Consider the following 20970-nt stretch of genomic DNA (forward strand, 5'->3'; position numbering starts at 1 on the left):
GTATCAGTGCGATAGGTGGGAAAGCTCTGGGTGTGTGTGTGTGTGTGTGTGTGTGTACACGTGCACGCTTGCCCACGGAGGGAGACGTGTGTGCCACCTAATGACGTGTGTGCCCTCTCTGCTGTGGATGCGGGTCTGGGCTGCTGGCTCGGAGGAAGTATGTTTTTGAGGGGCGTGTGCACACCTGTCTGCCCTGCTGTGTAAGTGTGTGTTAGTATGACCTGCCCTCGTCCCGCACCCTGGGGTGTCAGGGATCAGGCGCTGCCCCCACCTATAGTGGAGGTCCCTCCGTGTTGCCTGCCAATTCCCTTGTTCATCTATGGCCTCAGATACAGCCACACCCGGTTCTGAGGCATGGATAGGACACAATACTAAGGTGAACAACCTCAGGAGAACCCCTCCAGCTGTCCCTGCGTCCCAGGCACAAGCGTCCACACAGCCAGGGGTCACCTTGCTTGGCTCAGAAAAACCTGGGAGTGTCATCCTAGCCTATCCCTGGGGAGATTTCTGAGGCTCCCAGGGGTAGCACTTAGGCCAACTTCATCTATGGAATAGTAGTAATAGTAGTAATAATACAGTAGTGACTATTTCCTGATACCTATCATGTAACAGGGCCATACTACCCTATTTGTATTTTAATTTCTTCCCACAAAAATCCTGAGATTTGTAGCCTGTGAGGCAGCTGAGGGGCAGGAAGGTTGAAGTCCTTGCCCAGGGCAAATAACCCAGTCGGGATATTTGACAAATGCAACCCCCAATTGCATTCTTACCGACACAGGATTATGGCCTTTTACTCAAGTGGGGGCGGGGGGCTCCCTCCCTCCCAAGGCGGCCCATGCCCTAGGGTAGTGGTTGGCAAACTGTGGCTCGCGAGCCACATGGGGCTCTTTGACCCTTTGAGTGTGGCTCTTCCATAAAATACCATGGCCTGGGCAAGTCTATTTTGAAGAAGTGGCGTTAGAAGAAGTTTAAGTTTAAAAAATTTGGCTCTCGCCGAAACCAGTTTGGCTCAGTGGTAGAGCGTCGGTCTGTGGACTGAAAGGTCCCAGGTTCGATTCCGGTCAGAGGCATGTACATTGGCTGCGGGCACATCCCTGGTAGGGGGTGTGCAAGAGGCAGCTGGTCGATGTTTCTCTCTCATCGATGTTTCTATCTCTCTATCTCTCTCCCTTCCTCTCTGTAAAAAATCAATAAAATATATTATTAAAAAAATTGGCTCTCAAAAGAAATTTCAATCGTTGTACTGTTGATATTTGGCCCTGTTGCCTAATGAGTTTGCCGACCACGGCTCTAGGGTGAGTGTCAACCTGAGAATTGACTCTGAGTGATGTTCCCCCATGAATCACGCCTCAAACTGTTGGGAAGGTCTTTAATGAGGCCCAAGTCTCTCCCTCTGACACCCTACACCTGGGCCTCCTTGTCCCACCGCTGGACTCTGAATGGGTGGGCGGATGGGTTCTAGAGAGAAGCTTCTGCCTGACATGCCATTGGCTGTGCCTCACCCACCGCACACGGACACACAGCTGCAAGGCTGGTGACTTCCTCCACCTTTGAAGGAAGGAACGCTTGGGGCCTGGGAGAGCCCTCCCGGCCTGCCTCGCTTCTTCCCGAGGGAAAGCCTGAGCTGGCAGCAGCTCATTCCGTGTGTGGACTCTCACTCTGGCAGCTCTCAGGCCACAGGCAGCCGTCAAGTTCACAACTGAAAATAAAAGAAATCCACTCATCTGTTTTGAAACACTCAAGCAATAAATGAATGTACAATCTTTATTTTAAAACATTGAAACAAAAAATTCGCTTGCCTCCTGGCCAAATCCCTTCCTCTTCTAGAAGTTTCTCAGGAGGCCCTGAGCTGCTTACACCTGGGTCCTTCCAGACTTTTTCCCATGCTTTTCCATAGCGATTGCTGTGCAGATATGGAGAGACAGGCAGTGTACGCTGCTGGGCTTTTACATACACGAGATCCTCTTGGGTGTGTTGTTCGGCTGCTCGCTTTGTTCACTTGACAATATATCCATTCCAGAGGACACAGTCATACGGACCTACCTCATTCGTTCATCACCCTCCCTCCCTCCTTCCCCTTGCCTACCACCCCTTTCTCCCTTTCATAGGTACCAGCTCCCTACCCTATAATACTCAGTAGATACCATGCAAAGTCTCTCTTTCTTCCTGTCAATAACTACCAAATCCACCTTTCCACTTTGCTTTTGGTTTTCATTTAGTAATTCACTCAGGAGACCTTTTCAATTAGCAATAAAGAGTTGCCTCGGTCTTTCAAATGGGTACAATTGCCCCATGTGTGGATGAAATGTAATTTATGGGACTAGTCCCCTAATGATGGACATTCCGTTGTTTCTGTCACATGGGCTACAGGAATAGCCTCCTTGTATCATCACATTGTATCATCACATTGTATCATCATATTGTATCATCACATTGTATCATCACGTTGTATCATCACATTGTATCATCACGTTGTTTCATCACGTTGTATCATCACGTTGTATCATCACATTGTATCATCACATTGTATCATCACATTGTATCATCACGTTGTATCATCACATTGGTGTGGAGAGAGCCTCCGGGTTCTTTGTCAGAACTGTATGGTATTGCACTCTGGCTATCGCCTGATGCTTTAGCCAGCCCCCTACTACTGGACATGTGGGGGGGGGGTGTTTTCTGCCTTTTGCTCTTAGACACAAGGCTCTGATTAGTTTACATATTTAATTTTGGGGTATTTAAAAATATTTTTAGCCAAGACCGGTTTGGCTCAATGGATAGAGCGTTGGCTTGGGGACTGAAGGGTCCCGGGTTCGATTCTGGTCAAGGGCATGTACCTTGGTTGCGGGCATATCCCCAGTAGGGGGTGTGCAAGAGGCAGCTAATCGATGACTCTCTCTCATCGATGTTTCTAACTCTCTATCTCTCTCCCTTCCTCTCTGTAAAAAATCAATAAAATATATTTTTAAAAATAATAAAAAAATAAAAAATAAAAATAAATATTTTTATTGACTTCAGAGAGGAAGAGAGTGAGACAGATAGAAACATCAATAATGAGAGAAAATCATTGATCAGTTGCCTCCTGCACGTTCCATACTCGGGATCGAGCCAGGAACCCAGGCATGTGCCCTTCAGTCTGCAGGCCGATGCTCTATCCACTGAGCCAAACCAGCGAAGGCTAATTTGGGGGTATTTTAATTGGAGGATAAATCCCAGAAGTGAGGCACCCAGTCAAGGGTGCATGCCGTTGTCGGTGTGGTGCTCACTGCCACGCCACCCTCCGTGTGAGCTGTGCCAGTGTGCCCTCCCATCAGCAGGGAGGACAGGAGCCCCAGACAGCCTCACTTTGGTGCCTTTCTCTCCTTCTTTCTAGATGCCAGCCACTCCCCTGGCAGCTCCGACGGGCCCTCCCTCCAGGAAGAAGCAGCTGACGTTGGACGATGACCTGGATGCTCAGGGTCCCCCCCGGAAGCAAGCTCGAAGTGGACCCCAGCCCAGGCTGCCCCCCTGCCCTCTGCCCCTGAGCCCACCCCCTGCGCCAGCCCGTGCCCCCGCTGTGACCACTCCCTCCCGGCTGGGGCCCTATGTCCTCCTGGAACCCGAGGAGGGCGGCCGGGCCTACCGGGCCCTGCACTGCCCCACAGGCACCGAATACACCTGCCAGGTAATGCCCCAGGGGCCCTCCCCCGGCATCACCGGGGCTGGAAAGAGCCAGGCTGCAGAGGGCTGTCAGGCCTGAGGGACCCTTCTAGTCACTCAGTCCTGTGTTTACTGGGAAGGCAGCCAGTGAGCCCCCACTCTCTGTCAAGCCCCAGGCTGGACTGTGTGTGACCAGAGAGGTAAACCAGATGGTCCCAGCCCTGGGAATTCATAGCTTAGGTCCCCATGATGGATCCAGGTTGCAGGGGTGGAGCTTAGGGACCAGGAGAGCAGAGGGGAAGGGCCTCTAAGGTACTGAAAGGGGTGTCAGAAAAGACAGGAGCTAGCTGGGGAGAAGCGGGAAGAGGGAGGCCCAGGCGGGAACAGCTGTGCAGAGAGGCCTGGAGGGGAGAGAGCAGGGAGCTTCAGGGCATTCACAGGACTTCACAACGGCCACGTGGAGAGGGTGTGCAGTCCGGGCAGGAGCGGGGCTGACAGCCACTGGGCATGACCACTAGAGAGGACCTCCTGTGGGAAGCCACGGAAGACATTGGCACAAGACAAGGGTGAGATATGCCGAAACCGGCTTGGCTCAGTGGGTAGAACGTCCGTCTGCAGACTGAAAGGTCTCAGGTTCGATTCCGGTCGGGGGCATGTACCTTGGTTGCAGGCACATCCCCGGTAGGGGGTGTGCAGGAGGCAGCTGATCGATGTTTCTGACTTTCTGTCCCTCTCCCTTCCTCTGTGTAAAAAAATCAATAAAATATATATTTAGAGAGAGAGAGAGAGAGAGAGAGAGAGAGAGAGGAGATAGAGTAGGCATCAGAGCTACTGGAATTCTGGATATGGGGGGACCTAACCGACGGCCATTTTACAAATACAGACTGAGGTCGGGAGAGGAGAAGGGTCATGCATGAATCCACATAACATTGGGCCTGGCTTCCTAGGGCAAGGAGCAGGGTTCTAGGCCGAAATCAGGAACCAGGCAGGACCAAGGCCCCATGAGGGTCAGGCCCACACAAGACATTGGCAGGCCACAGCCCACAGAGATGAGAAGGTATTACACGGGTGTTTGCTGTGCACCAGGTCCTGTGCTGCTTGCTCAGTGTGAGCAATAATCTCTTCTCAGGATCTATGAGGTGGTTACTGTTATTGGGCCCGTTTATAGGTAAAGGACACCGGGGCTCAAAAAGATGCCGTCACTTGCCCCATCACCGAGCCAGGCGGGGTCAGAGCTGAGAGTGGGCCCCGGCCGGCTGAGCCCAGAGCCACGTGGCCCGTGCTGGGACACGTGGTTCGGACACAAGCAGAGCAGATCTGCTCCCGGTGGGCAGAGGCGTGGGCGGTAGGGGAGACCCGGGCACATACTAACGAGGGAGGGGGAGGAGGGGGCCTGGGTCCCCTTGGGGATGAACAAGAAGCAAGAGGACCTAAGGCTCCCCCGGGAGCAGCAGCAGCTGGCTCCAGCTCCTGCGGATGGGGGTGCGGTGGACAGGGAGACGGATCTGGACAAGTGGTCCGGCCATCAGCTTTATCGGGGCTCTGAGCTGCCTGGTGCAGCTCCCCGGTGCTCTGCCCCAGATACTATAAGGGGCCCCCGACCTGTGGGTCCCCTTCCGGCAGCACCAGGGTTCCTTCCTGTTCCCACCGGGGAGGAAGTCCTCGCTGAGGGGAATGACCAACGTGAGCTGGAACCAGAGCCGCAGGCTTTCCTGCGGCCCCGATTGTTTAGGAGCATTGAGAAGCACGAGCTGCGGGGGCTGGCCTGTCATTGGCTGTACCTGTCATTTCCACACGCCTGGGGTCTTTTGGTCAGGGTGTGCAGAAAGAGCAACAACCTGCCTTTGTAGATTGTCGCCGAATTCATTAATTGACTTTTTACAGAGAGGAAGAGAGAGGGATAGAGAGTTAGACACATCGATGAGAGAGAATCATCCATCAGCTGCCTCTGGTTGCGGGCACATGTACCTACTGGGGATGTGCCTGCAACCAAGGTACATGCCCTTGACCAGAATCGAACCCGGGACCTTTCAGTCCGTAGGTCGTTGCTCTAGCCACTGAGCCAAACCTTTCAGCTTAATTCATTAATGGAACAAACCTGTGAGTCCCTGCGAGCACCATGCTGGGGCTAAGAAAGGTCTGCTGAAACCGGTTTGGCTCAGTGGATAGAGCGTCGGCCTGCGGACTGAAAGGTCCCGGGTTCGATTCGGGTCAAGGGCATGTACCTTGGTTGCGGGCACATCCCCAGTGGGGGGTGTGCAGGAGGCGGCTGATTGATGATTCTCTCTCATTGATGTTTCTAACTCTCTATTCCTCTCTCTTCCTCTCTGTAAAAAAAAAAAAAAAAAAAAATCAATAAAATATATTTTAAAAAGAAAAGAAACAAAGATCTGCCGATGTTTCCTCCGGCTGGGTTCTGTGAAGGACTTGGGCAGCAAACAAGGGACTAGGTATCCTTTATGCCAGGTGATCCTACGTGCTATGGAGCCGGCAGAGAGGGGACCGGGGACAGCGGACAGTCTCCGAGGTCCGGCCGGGCTCGGTGCGGTCCCCTGTGCTCACGCCATGCTCCGCCCACAGGTGTACCCGGCCTGCGAGGGCCCCAAGGTGCTGGCGCCCTACGCGCGGCTGCCCCCGCACCCGCACGTGGCGCGGCCCGCGGCGGTGCTGGCGGGCGCCCGCCGCCTCTACGCCTTCTTCCCGCGGCCCCGCGGCCACCTGCACGGCCTGGTGCGCCTTCGCCGCCTGCCCGAGCCCCAGGCCGCCGCGCTCTTCGGCCAGATGGCGGCCGCCGTGGCGCACTGCCACCGGCACGGCCTGGTCCTGCGGGACCTCAAGCTGCGGCGCTTCGTCTTCACCGACAGCGAGAGGTGAGTGTGGCCGGAGAGGCCGCCCGAGGGGGCCCTGCTGGGGAGACCGAGCTCAGGGAGGCGGAAGGGCCGCAAGGACCAGCCCCACGGCCCGGCTCCGGGGAGGAGGTGGGCCCAGTCCTGGGGGAAGCCCCTTGGGGAGGAGCACGCACTGCCTTTGTGGCTAATCCTCGCCAGAGCGTGTTTTTCCATCAGTTTTTATTTTATTTATTAAAAATATATATATATAATTGATTTTTTTACAGAGAGGAAGGGAGAAGGATAGAGAGCTAGAAACATAGGATGAGAGAGAAACATCGACCAGCTGCCTCCTGCACACCCCCCACTGGGGATGTGCCCGCAACCAAGGTACAAGCCCTTGACTGGAATTGAACCTTTTAGTCTGCAGGCTGATGCTCTAGCCACTGAGCCAAACCGGCCAGGGCAGCACTGCCTTTGTGACAGCAGTGACCGTGATGAAGAGCATCGCTGCTCTGCCTGACGCGGCCTGGGTCCTTACACACATGAGGTGGACACTGGGACTGTCCCTGTGTGGCAGGTGAGGAAGCTGAGACCCAGAGAGGTCCATAACCTAAGGCCCTACAGCAGAATAATACAAAGCTGGGATTTGTCCCTGGATGTGACTTCAGAGCCAGGGCCCTCGCTCTCTCTGAACATGAGATGTGGGAGGCCTGACTGGGTGACCTGCAGACTCTGGGTGGCCCAGGGTGTCCAGACCTTCGTTTCCCGATTGGTAGGGGAGAGGCTGGATTGCCAAGATGTCTCCAGGATTTCAAGGTCACACACAACTCGGGGCCACTGCCGAAATGCGCCCTGAGTTTCCCCCACAGGAACCTTTTCCTCTAAAACGGAAAGTCAGTGATTTTTGGAGAGGGAACAGACAGGGACCTGGCGTCCTGTTCCTATCCCAAACCTTGGACTTTGCAGGATGTGTCAGGGCTTGAATGTGTTTCTCTCAGAGTCTCGGTTTCAAATCCAATTGCTCTGTGACCCCGAGCAATGGCTTAACCTCTCTGGGCCTGGGCCTCCTCATCAGCACAGTGAGTGAGCTCAGGGACCCAGCCAGCAGGACTGTCTGGTGTCTGCCAGGCCCTGGGGAAGCCGGTGACCAGCAGGGAGACAGGCGGGGTGGGGGTGGGCCTCCCAGCAGGAGCTGACCGCTGCCCCATCCCTGCACAGGACCCAGCTGGCGCTGGAGAACCTGGAGGACGCCTGCGTGCTGACCGGGCCGGACGACTCGCTGTGGGACAAGCACGCGTGCCCGGCCTACGTGGGACCCGAGATCCTCAGCTCCCGCGCCTCCTACTCGGGCAAGGCGGCGGACGTCTGGAGCCTGGGCGTGGCGCTCTTCGCCATGCTGGCCGGCCGCTACCCCTTCCAGGACTCCGAGCCCGCCCTGCTGTTCCGCAAGATCCGCAGGGGGACCTACGCCCTGCCCCGGGACCTCTCCGCCCCCGCCCGCTGCCTGCTGCGCTGCCTGCTCCGCCGCGAGCCGGCGGAGCGTCTCCCGGCCTCGGCGATCCTGCTGCACCCCTGGCTGCGAGGGACCCTGGCCCCCCCAGGCCCACCCCGAGCCCCCCTCTGGGAGGCTGACCAGGTGGTCCCCGAAGCGCCGGGGCTGGAGGACGCTGAGGCAGAGGAGGGAGAAAGGGAAGAGGGCCTGTATGGCTAGGACCACCCACCCGACGCTCAGCTGTGAACTGTGGGTTGAGTCTGGGGCGTCCCCGAGCTCCCTCCTGCCTCTCTGAACTGAGATAAACCCTACGTGCCTTCTGGGAGGGAGAAAAGGGGAGGCGTGCTGACGTGTGCTGTAGGCACGCCCGTGTGGCTCGCACGCCTGTGCACACGGGCTGGTGCATTCCACACGTCTTTGTGGGGAGCTCGCTGTGCGCCTTGCCCCAGGTGCTGAGAACGCAGCTGTGGACGGAGACAGCACTCCTGCCCGCGGGGCTGTCCGTGCTCCTCCTGCCCACAGGCCAGCGTCTGCCCTGGGCGGGGCGCTCACGGACAGTCCCTTCCAGACCCACCGCGGCCTTCGTATGCCGCGCCTCTGAGAGGAAGGGCAGCGTCCGTGCCAAAGCCTCAGGCCCCTTCCCTGCGCCTCCGGCCCCGAGCCCAGGCCCCGCTGCGAACTCGGCTCCGGCAGCCGCGTCCTCTGGGCCAGAGGAGCCTCTGTCCAGGCCGGAGCCACGGATCTGGGCGGGAAGACCGAGAGTCCAAACCGTGAGGCGGGTCCTCATCCAGCTCAAGGAGTGGTTTGGAATGAGGGTCCAGGCCTGCCCGTCTCAGCAGCCCGTGACCTGAGCTGCTGCCTGGAGTCGGGACGGGATTAGGTGGGGTCTGCCCCTGGCCTCCTGCAAAGGCCTAAGTCCAGTTCTGGGGACTCTTGGGGTCCCGAACCCCACATCAGCATAGGTTTATATAGGTTTGGGATGCTCTGAGTATATATTTTTACCTTGTGCCTAATAAAGGAGCTATGGAATACGTTCATCTCTCCCAGGCAGTTCTTCTGGCCTCTCCTCAGTTTTCCCAAACCAGCCCCACGGCGCGTCCTCCGCCCTCCCTCCCGTTCTTCTGGAGGCTGTGGGTCTCACCGGGGGTCAGTTTTGGCTGCAAGAACCTGAAACCCTGAGTCAAAGTAGCTTAAAGCAGAAGGAAATGTGTTTCACACACGAAGTCCACAGGGGGGTGGTTTCAGGGCTGGCTGATGCAGAAGGCTCCGGCCTGTCTGCCTCTTCGCTCTGTTGTCCCTGCTGTCAGAGACATCTGTGCCCTGAGGAAAGAGGGTGGCGCTGTCCCACTGCAGAACTTGGTGCCTAGAGTCAAGCTGCGTGGTGTCTCCGGGCCTCAGTCTGCTCCCTTCCTCTCTGTGTGGCTGGACCTGGAGCCTCTTCTGGCACTTGTCAGAGCAGGCCTGCCCGCCCCTGCGCCACCGCAGCCCTCATTAAAAATGCAGATACTTGCCGGGATGGTGTGGCCCAATGGTTGAGAGTTGTCCTATTATGAATTAGGAGGTCAAGGTTCAATTCCCAGTCAGGGCACATGCCCAGGTTTGGGCCTCAATCATTCCCAGTGCGGGTGAGCAGGAGACCGTTGATCAATGATTCTCTCTCATCATCGATGTTTTTTGTTGTTTTTTCTCTCTCCCTTCCTCTCTAAAATAAATATACATTTTTAAAAATAAAAAATAAATGCAGATGTGGGCTGTGCGGGAGGGTTGTCTGCCTCCTAACAAGCCTCTTCGTGGTGGCTGCGCATTCTAGTTGGAGAGCCTCTGCATTGGGAGAAATCCTGATGACTTAGGGTAGGGGTGTCAAACTCAGAGAAGGGGCCAAAATCTAAAATCCAGCCTAAATCGCGGGCCGAATGGTTTACTGAACAGTCATAAACTGTCATTGTAATGGAAACGCAGCGGAGTGCAGTGATGACAGTGCGGTGCGGGCCACATTGCAAGGCCTGGCGGGACGAATTTGGCCCGCTGGCCTTGTGTTTGACACATGTGACTTAGGGACTCAGCTCATGTCAGCTCTTTAAAAAAAAATATGTATTTTATTGATTTTTTACAGAGAGGAAGGGAGAGGGATAGAGAGTTAGAAGCATTGATGGGTCAGAAACATCAATCAGCTGCCTCTTGCATATGCCCGAAACCAAAGTCCATGCCCTTGCCCGGAATCGAACCTGGGACCTTTCAGTCCGCAGGCTAATGCTCTATCCACTGAGCTAAACTGGTTATGGCTCCTTCTTCAGTGTTTCCCAAACTTCTCTCATGATGAGTATCACCTGGTGGAGTTGTTAAACTACAAATTCCTGAATCCCAACTAAGAAGTGCTAAACTGGAATTTTTGGGAACATATAGGTAAAATTGTATACTTAACTAGTGCTCTAAGCTTAGTTTTGTGTTTGACTCCAGCTCAGATGTAAAATGGGTATTAATTCTACCTGCCTGAGAGGCTAGGATGGGGTCACAGGTGTGGGGGAGGGCTTTATCAGAGGTCAAACTCTGAGCCACTGTGGCGAGCCGGCCCGGCCATGGCATGCTCAGCCCCAGGGCTCCTTATGTGCCGTGCCAGTTCAGCCAGGTTCAGTGAGCCCAAGTGGGGGCGGTGAAGGATTGAGAAAAGACAGACAAATGAATGAAAGCTGGGTCTCAGTGGGACGCTGTCCTCTAATGGAGAGACAGCGCCAGTGCCACGGACTACAAGCCATGTCTTTATTTTACAGCCAGATTTCACAAGGCAAAGTAAGGGCGTGGCCAAGATGTTTACAACATTATCGGGGGTTCGATCCCACCCAATTAATGCACCTGAACTCCATCCAGCCCACATCACTCAGGCACGTGGGGCCACGCGTTCGGACCGTAGGTTCAAGCTCACAACCACAGCTGTTGGCTATCATTGTGCTGGGAGGGCTCTGCCCCCCAAGCTGGGACATGCACGTGGCCATGAGAGGACTGTGCCCTCTCATCAGTCCGAGGCTTGAACCTGTGCAAACACTAGCTGCTCCCCACAAGCCACCACGACTGTCGTATCAGCTTTATGGGGAGAGACCTGTAGCCCTCATCCTCTCATCATCCTCTCCCCGCTTCCCTGCCTTTGTGGTTCTCCATAACACTTAGGGGCCCCCCCCCCCCCCCAGCAGATCATTCTAGATGTTTGTTTGTGTTAGTTTCATACTATATTTTGTTTGCTATTGTTCCCCCAGCTCCTAGGCCAGTGCCTGACACACAGCTGCTCAGTGTCTGCTGAATGACGGAATGGAAGCAGTTACTGTGTGGATCCCACACGCCTAGAGCAAAGCCAGCACACGCATTAGGAATGGTTAATGTTTACTGTGAGCACATACTAGTACCACGTGCCAGGCACGGTTTTACATACATTCTCTCTTTGGACATGTGGTAGCCAGCCTTGTGTCCTTGGTCCTCGAGACCCGGAGTGCATGCCCTTGTGTAGTTCCCTCCCAGCCTGAGCGGGGCTGACCAGTGTAACCAATAGAAGGCTGTGAACATGATGAAGTATGACTTTGCATGTTAGGCCATAAAATATTCTGTGGCTTCTGCCTTGATGCCTATATCATCTGCTCTGGGGAAAGCCAGCTGCCATGGGACTAGGACACGCAAGTCACCCATGGAGAGGTACACGTGGTGAGGGACGCAGCATCCGGCACTAACCAGCTCCAGCCAGGCATATGAGTGGGCTTTCCTGAAAGTTCGTCCTCCTGCCCCATCGAGCTTTCGGATGATTGAGGCCCCAGCTAAAGTCCTAACTACAACTTCATGAGAGACCTTTAGTCAAATGACATCAGAAACTGATCCCAAATTCTTTTTATTTTATTTTAAAACATATAATATATTTTATTTTATTTTATTTTATTTATTTTTTTTTACAGAGAGGAAGGGAGAGGGAGAAAGAATTCAAAACATCAGTGAGAGAGAAACATCAGTCAGCTGCCTCCTGCACACCCCCCACTGGGGATGTGCCCGCAACCAAGGTATATGCCCTTGACGGGAATTGAACCTGGGATCCTTGAGCCCGCAGGTCGACACTCCATCCACTGAGCCAAACCAGTTAGGACTGCTCCCAAATTCTTAACTAATAGAAACTGTTGTTTTTAAGCTGCTAAGTTTGGGGATGATTTGTTACAATCAATAACCAATAACTGATACAGATCCTCACAGCAACCCTACATCATGACCACCATTGTACAGAGGGAAAAACTGAGGCCCAGAGAGGGCGGCTGTTTTGTCCGGAGTCACTCAGATAGTGAACCGAGGGACTGAACCCAGGCTCGAATGCCTGTAGTTCACCCACCGGGATGAAGGGTCTCTGCCCTCGAAGGGCCAAGGCTGAGACCAGAACGCCTGAAAGACCGCATCTCCGCTGAGACAGATTTGTGCAGGTCACCTCAGGGCTGCAGGGAACATGGCCATCGTACGGCAGCAGGGCCAGCAGGAGGAATAAGGCAATGGGAGTGAAACCCAGCAGAAACAGACATCCAGCGCTCAGGCAGCATATCTATCATACACAAATTATAAAACAAAAAATGTTAACTAAAAACAAAATGTTTACTCACAGGGCTTAAATAAACAACAGACTTGATACTATGACCAAGGATTATATTAATGACATAACAGATTTGAAAACCTAACAGATCCTCTAAAATAAAAGGCACAATAACTAAAATTAAAAACCCAAAAGATTAGATGTGGCTAAAAAGGACATTGCTGAGATAGACGTCAGACATCAATCACAAAATGAAAATGCAAAAAGAGCAAAGATAAAAATCTTAAAGGAGTCAGAAAGGAAAACCAGATCATTTTCACAAGAACAGCCACACAACAGGGATGAACGTCCCAAAACAGTATGCTATGCGAAAGACGGGCAGTCACAAAGGACGATATAAGGTAAGATTTAATTAGTGTAAAATGTCCATAATAGGAAAATCTATAGAGACCAAAAGTAGATTGATACTGAGGGCTGGAGGGTGGCAGATGGGGAGTGTCTGCAATTGGGTATCATTTTTTTTTTTTTTAAGGGGTGATAAAAATGTTCTAAAATTGGATTGTGGTGATGGTCACACAACTCTTAACTGTACTTGAAACCATTAAATTGTACACTTTAGATAGGGGGATCTTATGGTATATAAATTACATCACAGAAAAGAAAAACAAAATAAAATAAATTAAATAGCAATAAAACTGTTAAACAACAACAAAAAAAACACACCTCACAGCAGTCAGACTAACAGGTGATGTCTCAATAGCAAACATGGAAGCTAGAAGACAACGGAATGCTGTCTTCAAGGTGATGGAATGCTACTGGAATTCTATACCCAGTGAAAATGTCTCTCAAGAATGAGGTCTAGCCCTAGCTGGCTTGTTCAGTGGTTAGGGCATTGGCCCACAGACTGCAGGTTCAATCCTCTGTCATGGTTGGGGCATGTGCAGGATGCAACCAATCCATGTGTCTCTATCACATTGATGTTTCTCTCTCTTTGTCTCTGGCCTCATTTCCACTCTCTAAAAATCAATGGAAAATACATCCTTAGGTGAGAATTAACAACAACAACAACAAAATGAGTTCTAAATAAACATTTTCAAACAAAAACCAAGGAAGTTTGTCACCAGGACTCTCCTCAACAGTGGTTCTTAAACTTGGCTTCTCATTACGAACACCAGACAGTGACTTTGGTAAAAACTCCTGACACCTGGGCTCACCCCCAGGGTTTCTGAGTCAATTGACCTGAAATGTGGTGGGGTTTTAGAATTTTTTTTAAAGCTCCCCAGGTGACTCAAAAGTCTAGTTGAGAACCTCTTTTTTTAGCAGGGGTCTTCAAACTTCTCTCATTATGAGAATCACCTGGTGGAGATGTTAAAACACAGATTCCTGATAGCACTTCTTATAGTTGGGATCCGGGAATCTGTGTTTTAACAACTCCACCAGGTGATTCTCATAATGAGAGAAGTTTGAAGACCCCTGTGATACATTTCAGGCAAAAGGAAAGTGATCACAGATGAAAGTGATGATTCAATTTATCTATATAAAAGCCTAAGCAACCAGAACGCCTGGTCACTATAACACATACTGACCGCCAGGGGACAGATGCTCAGTGCAGGAGCTGCCCCTGGTGGTCAGGGTGCTCCTACAGCTAACCTCCTGCAGCCCCTCCCCTGGCCAGCCAACCTCCCAGCATCCCTACTGCCCTGACCCCCAGGGCCAGTTGGCCCTTTCTCCCCGATCGGCCCTGATAGCTGGACAGGGCAAGGGACCCCATCCAGGAATTCACTCACCAGCCGCTAGTTAATCCTATATAATAAAGAGGGAATATGCTAATTGACTGCCACACCCTCAGAGATGGTGGCCCCCAGTCCCGCTGGGGTGGCAGGCACGTGGCATGGCCGGGCCTGCCCCCAGGTGGGTCCTGCTACTCTGTGTGACTGCCTCCGAAGTCCCCCAGTCCCCTCAGGGCCAGCCTGAGGCGAAGGCAAGCCTCAGATGGCAGCTGCCCAGTCAACGCTCAATGTGCAGGCAAGCCTTGGAATGGTGGCTGCCCAGCCATCCAGCGCTGCCCAAGGCTCAGGGAACCAGGGCCGGCCGGGGAGTGGCAGCAGCAGAGGTGTGATTGGGACATCGCCTTCCCCTGATGGCTGGGTCACCTCCTGCCCCTGAGGGCTCCTGGACTGTGAGAGGGGCAGGCCAGGCTGAGGGCCCCCCCTCCAGTGCATGAATTTTCATGCACCAGGCCTCTAGCATACTATAATCCATAAGCACCAGGAACTCAGTAGTGAGCAAAGCAGACAAAAGTGTCTGCCTTCTAGAAGAGGGAAACAGCCAAAAAACAAGATAAATAAATAAAATATGCTGTTACATAGTGATGCATGCTTTGGAGGGTATGGGGAAATGAAGCCAAGAAAGAGGCTATGAAATGCTATATGTAGGTGTGTATATGGAATTTTAGGTAGAGTGGACAGGGAAAACTTTCGGGTAAAGATTGAAATGAAGGGAGAGAGCAAGCCATGAAGATATTTGGGTTATGGCAATTGCAAAAGCCCTGAGGGCGGTGTATGGTCTGTCTTGTCTCTGAACCTAGAGGCCAGTGGGGCTTGAACGCAGTGAGCCAGGTGGGAGAAGGCAAAGGAGAGGAAGCACTTTACAGGCTTTTATTTTTAGTGAGCTGGGAACTGTTGGGGCAGTTTTGAGGAGTGACATAATTTGATTTACATTATTTTTAAATATATTCAATATATATTTTATTGATTTTTTTACAGAGAGGAAGGGAGAGGGATAGAGAGTTAAAAACATCGATCAGCTGCCTCCTGCACACCTCCTTCTGGGGATGTGCCCGCAACCAAGGTACATGCCCTTGACTGGAATCGAACCCGGGACCCTTTAGTCCGCAGGCCAACGCTCTGTCCACTGAGCCAAGCCGGTGAGGGCTTGATTTACATTCTAACAGGGCCCTCTGACAGCTGGGGGAGGGGGAGATGGACTAGGGACCCATGAAGAGGTTGTTGCAAAACACCAGAGGAGAAATGGAGGAACAGCGGGGCGGGCGGAGGTGAGAGGTGACAGACCTGGGTCTCTCCTGCAGGTGGAGCCCACAGGCCACCTGATGACCTATGGGATAAGGGGTGGGAGGAAAATCAAGGCACAGGCTATCAGAGCGTCCAGCCGGTGGCGAGCAAATGCAAACTTAGCGGCCAATGCAAGGGAGAGTGACGCCGAGAGGCGGCAGAGCCTGGCTGGCTCAGGGCGGCGCTGGAACCGACTCTCCGTTTCCTCTTCTGCAGACAAAGCGGAGGACCGCGTCTGCCCGCCGCGTGCCGGGGCTCCCCAGCTGAGGCCCGCCCCGCCCCAGCCCCGCCCTCCCAGAGGGCCCGCCCACCCACACAGGCCCCTCCCCACCCGAGGCCCCGCCCACCGCGGTCCCCGCCCCTCCCAGGGGCCCCGCCCCGCCTCGCCCCGCCCCCCGCGGCGCGGCCGGAAAGGGCAGGGTGGGAAGGCCGAGTCCCCGGGCGGGGGGTGCGGGCGGCGTCCCCCGAGACTGCCGAGGGCGGGCGGGCGCGGGGTACGGTGCCCCGGATCTGGCGACACTCTCCGTCCCACTTCCGGGGCCTCACTTTCACTTTCTCTTCCGCCGAAACCGCTCCCCTCCCCCCCTCCTCCTCGAGGGCAGGGAGTTTGGCGGAACTCCGGGCGCCGGGGGGCGCTCGCCCCGCACACCTTGCGGTCCGGTTTCTCCGTCGCCCTCTGCGGCCGGGCTCGGCGCTTCCTGCCCGCACCTCCCGCGCGGGGTCTGGCCGGCCCTGCCCCAGCCCCGTCCCCGGCGCGGGAGTGTGATGCCCCGCGCCGGCCGGCGGGGACCGCGAGGCGCACCGCGGGCTCGGGCCGCGCCGGAGGCCACGGGCTCGCTCCCCGGGGACCCGGGCCAGCCCTTCCCCGAGCCGCTGCCCCGCCGGGGGTGATGGGAGCAGGCGCGCCCGATGGACGAGAAGACCAAGAGAGGTGGGCACAGCCTGGGGAGCTCCAGGGGGGGGGGTGTGTGTGTGCCCGGACCAGCCTCCCCTGCCCAGAAAGGCCAGGAGAGGGCACTGCCCACTGCCCTTCACTTCCTCCCTGGGGCCGGCTACTTCCGGGGGAGCGGGCCATTCATTTACGCGGGGCCTCCGCGCCCAGAGGACAAGCACACCTTCTGGGGGGAGGCAGACCTCGCCGACCTGAACGCCAAGGGCCCTCGCCTCGCCTCTTGCCCTGCCCCACCTGCTCAATCCTCCTGGGCGTCCCCGTGTTCTTGGAACGAAGCCTGGGGCCCTGGATCGCCCACAGGGCCCTGCTGCTGTCTTTGCTGACCTCACAGCCTTCCTCCATCCACTCTCCTGCTCATTCTGCTGGAGCGCCCCCTCCACACACACACACACACACCCGCACCCGATTCTTTCTGATCTAATCCAACCTTTTCTTGCTCAAGACCCTTGCCCTTACCTTTCTCTCTACCTGGGACACTCTTCCCCAACTGTGTCTTGAAATATCCAGCTCCTCTTTCAGGTCTCAGCTTCAGTGTCACCTCCTCCCAGAGGCCTTCTCTAATCTCACCCTGTTTATTTCCTTGCAAGCATGGATCACAATCTGATTTTTCCCCGTTATTAAACTTGTCTGTGTAATTACCAGGGTGAAACGTACATGAAGAGAGGGACTGTGTTTAGCTAATTTACTGGCTGAATCCCAGTTTCTGGGACAGTGGCTGGCACACAGTAGGAGCTCAATAAGTGCTTGTCAGATAAATGAATGGAAGTATGGGGGACCTGGGAGTATGAAGGAAAAATAGAACCAAATAAGCAGGGAGGGGACTGGGGAGTATCAGAGAAGACTTCCCAGGAAAAGTTAAAAAAAAAATAATTTGTAATTGATTTCAGAGAGAGGAAGGGAGAGGGAGAGATAGAAACATCAATGATGAAAGATAATTATTTATTGGCTGACTCCTGCATGTCCTCAGTGCTCTGACTGGAAATCCAACCCTGACTTCATGGTTCAGAGGTTGACACTCAACCACTGAGCCATTCTGGCCAGACAAGAAGGGGATTTTTAAGCTGGGTGCTGAAGGATATGTAGGAGTTCACCGGGATGACAGAGGAAGCAGCATGTAAAAGGATCACCTTCTCATTCCCTCATCCCAGATCCTGAAAAATGTGCTAACTGGCTTCCACTGTATTGAATTTTAGCCGAGGAGGTGGCCCTGAGACTCAGCCGAGCAGTGGCAGGTGGGGACGAGCGGGTGGCGATGGAGTGTGCCACCTGGCTGGCAGAGCAACGGGTACCCCTGAGAGTGCAACTGAAGCCTGAGAGCGCCCCAACACAGGACATCAGGTGAGGGGGGCCCGGCGGGCCAGGGGCATAGGGCTCACTGCACCCTAGTGGGCCATAATATATTCTTGCCAATAGAACAGTTCGTTTTTTCCCTTTTCCACAGAATTTACTTTATACCTGTTATATCAAACTGCATTTTGTTTTTATTTTTTAAATATATTTTTATTGATTTCAGAGAGCAAGAGAAAGGGAGAGAGAGAAACATCAGTGATGACAGATGACATGGATTGGCTGCCTCCTGCACACATCCTCCTGGGGATCGAGCCCACAGCCCGGGCCTGGGCCTGACCAGGAATTGGGCCGTGAGCTCCTGTGTCATGGGTCAGTGCTCGACCACTGGGCTATGCCAGCTGGGTTACCAAACAGCATCTTAAACCCTGACATAGAAACCCCCCAACAGATAAAGCAAAGACAAAAGCTTTTACCTTCTGAGAAAGGAGATACACCCTCCATCACGTAAATAGTCTTCAAACATTACTGCACTCTAACATCCGTCATTTGACAGTGCGTTCATCAGACAACTAGTTTCAGCAAGTCAAAGGGCACTCTTACGCAGACATGACTCCTAAGTTGTGTACCAGGTGAGAACTTGCACACGTTACTTACATCAGCGGTAACGTGGCGCGGAGAGGCCGGGCCTTCTGCTCACGGTGAGGACCGACCCGCACGTCTCCCTGTGCTGTGGCCGGGTTTGGTGACCCAGCGGGTGTCGGGATTCCTTCTCATGGCCTGATGGAATGGGTCAAAGAGGATAGCCTCAAACTACGTGGAATCTTCACCCCCCAGTGAAAATTCAGGACTCGCCGAAACCGGTTTGGCTCAGTGGATAGAGCATCAGCCTGCGGACTGAAGGGTCCCGGGTTCCATTCCGGTCAAGGGCATGTACCTTGGTTGCGGGCACATCCCCGGTGGGGGGTGTGCAAGAGGCAGCTGGTCTGTGTTTCTCTCTCATCGACGTTTCTAGCTCGCTCTCTCTCCCTTCCTCTCTGTAAAAAATCAATAAAAAAACAATTCAGGACTCTCCGCCCCATTAGAATAGTTAGTTATTCTTCATAGAAGGTTCCAGGGTGTCAGGAGACCTAGCTTCAGACCCCAACTCTGTCACTAATCAACGGAGAAATCTGGGGCAGGTCATTTCACCTCTCAGAGTTTTCATTGTTTGTTTGTTTTCCATTTAAAAAATGGGGCGATGATAGTAGCTATCTCATGGGATTGTTAGGACGCGCTCTCCACTGAGCCAAACCGGCTAGGACTGGGCTTGTGCTTGTATCTGTAAATTAGGGATAACAACAGTACCTGCCTCAGGAGTGTGTTGAGGGGATTAAGTGACTTAATGCATGTCAGGCGCTTTGCAGAGTCTTGGCATGTGGTAAATAACTGGGTGGCTTTGTTGGGAGCAAGGGAGAGAGTGGTAGAAGAGGTTGGAGGGGTGAGGGTCAGTCACAGAGGCCGGTGGGGGCGCAGTGCGTGTGCTTCTTCTAGGAGCAGCGTGGAGCCACTGGAGGGGCGTGAGCAGTGGCTCTGATAGAGGAAGCACGGGAGCTGATACAAGAGTCCAGGCGAGGCCCCTGACACAGACGGGGGATGGTGTGTGTGTGTGTGTGTGTGTGTGTGTGTTTTCATGTCACGCACAGTGCACACACATGTCCATGGGAATAGCTGGCCGCCGAGGTGGGACCTGCCGCCCGAGCCCCTGTTACCCCCAGCCCTCCCCTGCAGGCTGTGGGTGAGTGTGGAGGACCCTCAGATGCACACCGTCACCATCTGGCTCACAGTGCGTCCTGACATGACAGTGGCTTCCCTCAAGGACATGGTGAGTGAGGAGACCGGAGGGAGACACCAGGGCGGCGGCTTCCCGTTTTGCTCTGCTCTGACTCTCCCTTCCCTCTCCCCGCTCCGCCCCTGCAGGTGTTCCTGGACTACGGCTTCCCGCCGGCCCTGCAGCAGTGGGTGCTCGGGCAGCGGCTGGCCCGGGACCAGGAGACACTGCACTCGCACGGCGTGCGGCGGGACGGCGACAGCGCCTACCTCTACCTGCTGTCGGCCTGCAACACCTCCCTCAACCCTCAGGAGCTGCAGCGCCAGCGCCAGCTGCGGATGCTGGAAGGTGAGGTCCGCCCGAGGGGCAGGGCCCGCCGGAGGCCGTGGGGCTCCAGGGGGCAGCGCCCCTGGGCTTTCGGTCAGGCTGGCTGCCCGGAGCCCTGGCTTTGTCAGGCAGGCTGTCTGGGATGACGTCCGGAAGACGTGGCTTAGTTAGCATACACCCTTTTATGAGTATAGATGTCCTTTCTATCAAAGCCCTGGCATTCAGCTGTCCTCTCCGTCCCTTCAGGCTTCCCTGGACCCTCCTGATACTGATGTGCTGAGACTAGTTTTTTCCCCGTCCAGTGTCTCATGAGTGGATCAGTCAGTATTTTGACGGGTCCAGCTCGGAGCCATTTGTCCTTCGGGGTGCCTCCCTGCAGGAGCACAAGAGGCCACTGTTAGGCAGGAGTGTAAGCCCCAGGACACAGGGGCCCTCGTGGGTGGAGGAGGGACTCTGACCTCTGGGCACCAGGACACTCAGCCAGGTCTGGGTCTGCCCGGCAGGACCAAGCGGGAGACTCCTCCAGGGAGGAGGGAGAGGATAGGAGGGCGTGGGGTGCGGGGGTGGGTCCTGGCTGGCCACGGGGTGTGGATGAAGTGGGAGAGGAGGGAGAGGTTGCAGGGATGCACCAACTTCTACCCTCTCTCCTAGATCTGGGCTTCAAGGACCTCACGCTGCAGCCCAGGGGCCCACAGGAGCCGGCACCTCCGAAGCCGGGGGCCCCCCAGGAGCCCGGTCAGGGGCCCGACCCCGTTCCCGAGCCCCCACCGGTAAGCGCCCCTGGTCCCTGCCTCCCCCTGCCTGGCCTCGGCGCGCCGAGCTCACGCCCTCTGTCCCCAGGTGGGCTGGCAGTGCCCTGGCTGCACCTTCATCAACAAGCCCACACGGCCCGGCTGCGAGATGTGCTGCCGGGCGCGGCCCGAGACCTACCAGGTGCCCGCCACGTACCAGCCGGATGCGGAGGAGCGCGCGCGCCTGGCCGGCGAGGAGGAGGCGCTGCGCCAGTACCAGCAGG

At 54.8% G+C, this 20970-nt stretch overlaps 2 protein-coding genes and 1 long non-coding RNA gene across 6 annotated transcripts in view; 2 read left to right on the forward strand and 1 right to left on the reverse strand.

Moving 5' to 3' along the window:
• Window positions 1–8995, forward strand: part of TRIB3 (tribbles pseudokinase 3) — a 10947-nt gene extending 1952 nt beyond the window's left edge. Inside the window, exons 2-4 of one of the 2 annotated variants that reach the window (XM_045574629.1) lie at window positions 3374–3664; window positions 6220–6509; window positions 7689–8995. In XM_045574629.1, coding sequence (XP_045430585.1) covers window positions 3374–3664; window positions 6220–6509; window positions 7689–8181 — 1074 coding nt within the window. In that variant the 3' untranslated portion in view covers window positions 8182–8995. Of the gene's footprint in view, window positions 1–3369; window positions 3665–6219; window positions 6510–7688 lie in introns of both variants that reach the window. The other variant, XM_036418882.2, reaches the window with a different exon arrangement.
• The window catches only part of RBCK1 (RANBP2-type and C3HC4-type zinc finger containing 1), a 22895-nt gene continuing 8984 nt past the window's right edge, over window positions 7060–20970 (forward strand). The window contains exons 1-6 of one of the 3 annotated variants that reach the window (XM_045574628.1): window positions 7060–7071; window positions 17725–17869; window positions 19589–19682; window positions 19778–19976; window positions 20607–20725; window positions 20796–20969. In XM_045574628.1, the coding sequence (XP_045430584.1) occupies window positions 17784–17869; window positions 19589–19682; window positions 19778–19976; window positions 20607–20725; window positions 20796–20969 (672 nt within the window). In that variant the 5' untranslated portion in view covers window positions 7060–7071; window positions 17725–17783. Of the gene's footprint in view, window positions 7072–16027; window positions 16511–17724; window positions 17870–19588; window positions 19683–19777; window positions 19977–20606; window positions 20726–20795; window position 20970 lie in introns of those variants that run through there. The other 2 variants (XR_004984440.2, XM_036418878.2) reach the window with 2 other exon arrangements.
• LOC118708009 overlaps window positions 13467–20970 on the reverse strand; it is a 22154-nt gene continuing 14650 nt past the window's right edge. The window contains exon 4 of the long non-coding RNA XR_004984441.2: window positions 13467–13497. This is a non-coding gene — a long non-coding RNA (uncharacterized LOC118708009). The remainder of the gene's footprint in view (window positions 13498–20970) is intronic.

This window comes from Pipistrellus kuhlii, unplaced genomic scaffold, assembly GCF_014108245.1.
Source record: "Pipistrellus kuhlii isolate mPipKuh1 unplaced genomic scaffold, mPipKuh1.p scaffold_m20_p_6, whole genome shotgun sequence".
NCBI lineage: Eukaryota > Metazoa > Chordata > Mammalia > Chiroptera > Vespertilionidae > Pipistrellus > Pipistrellus kuhlii.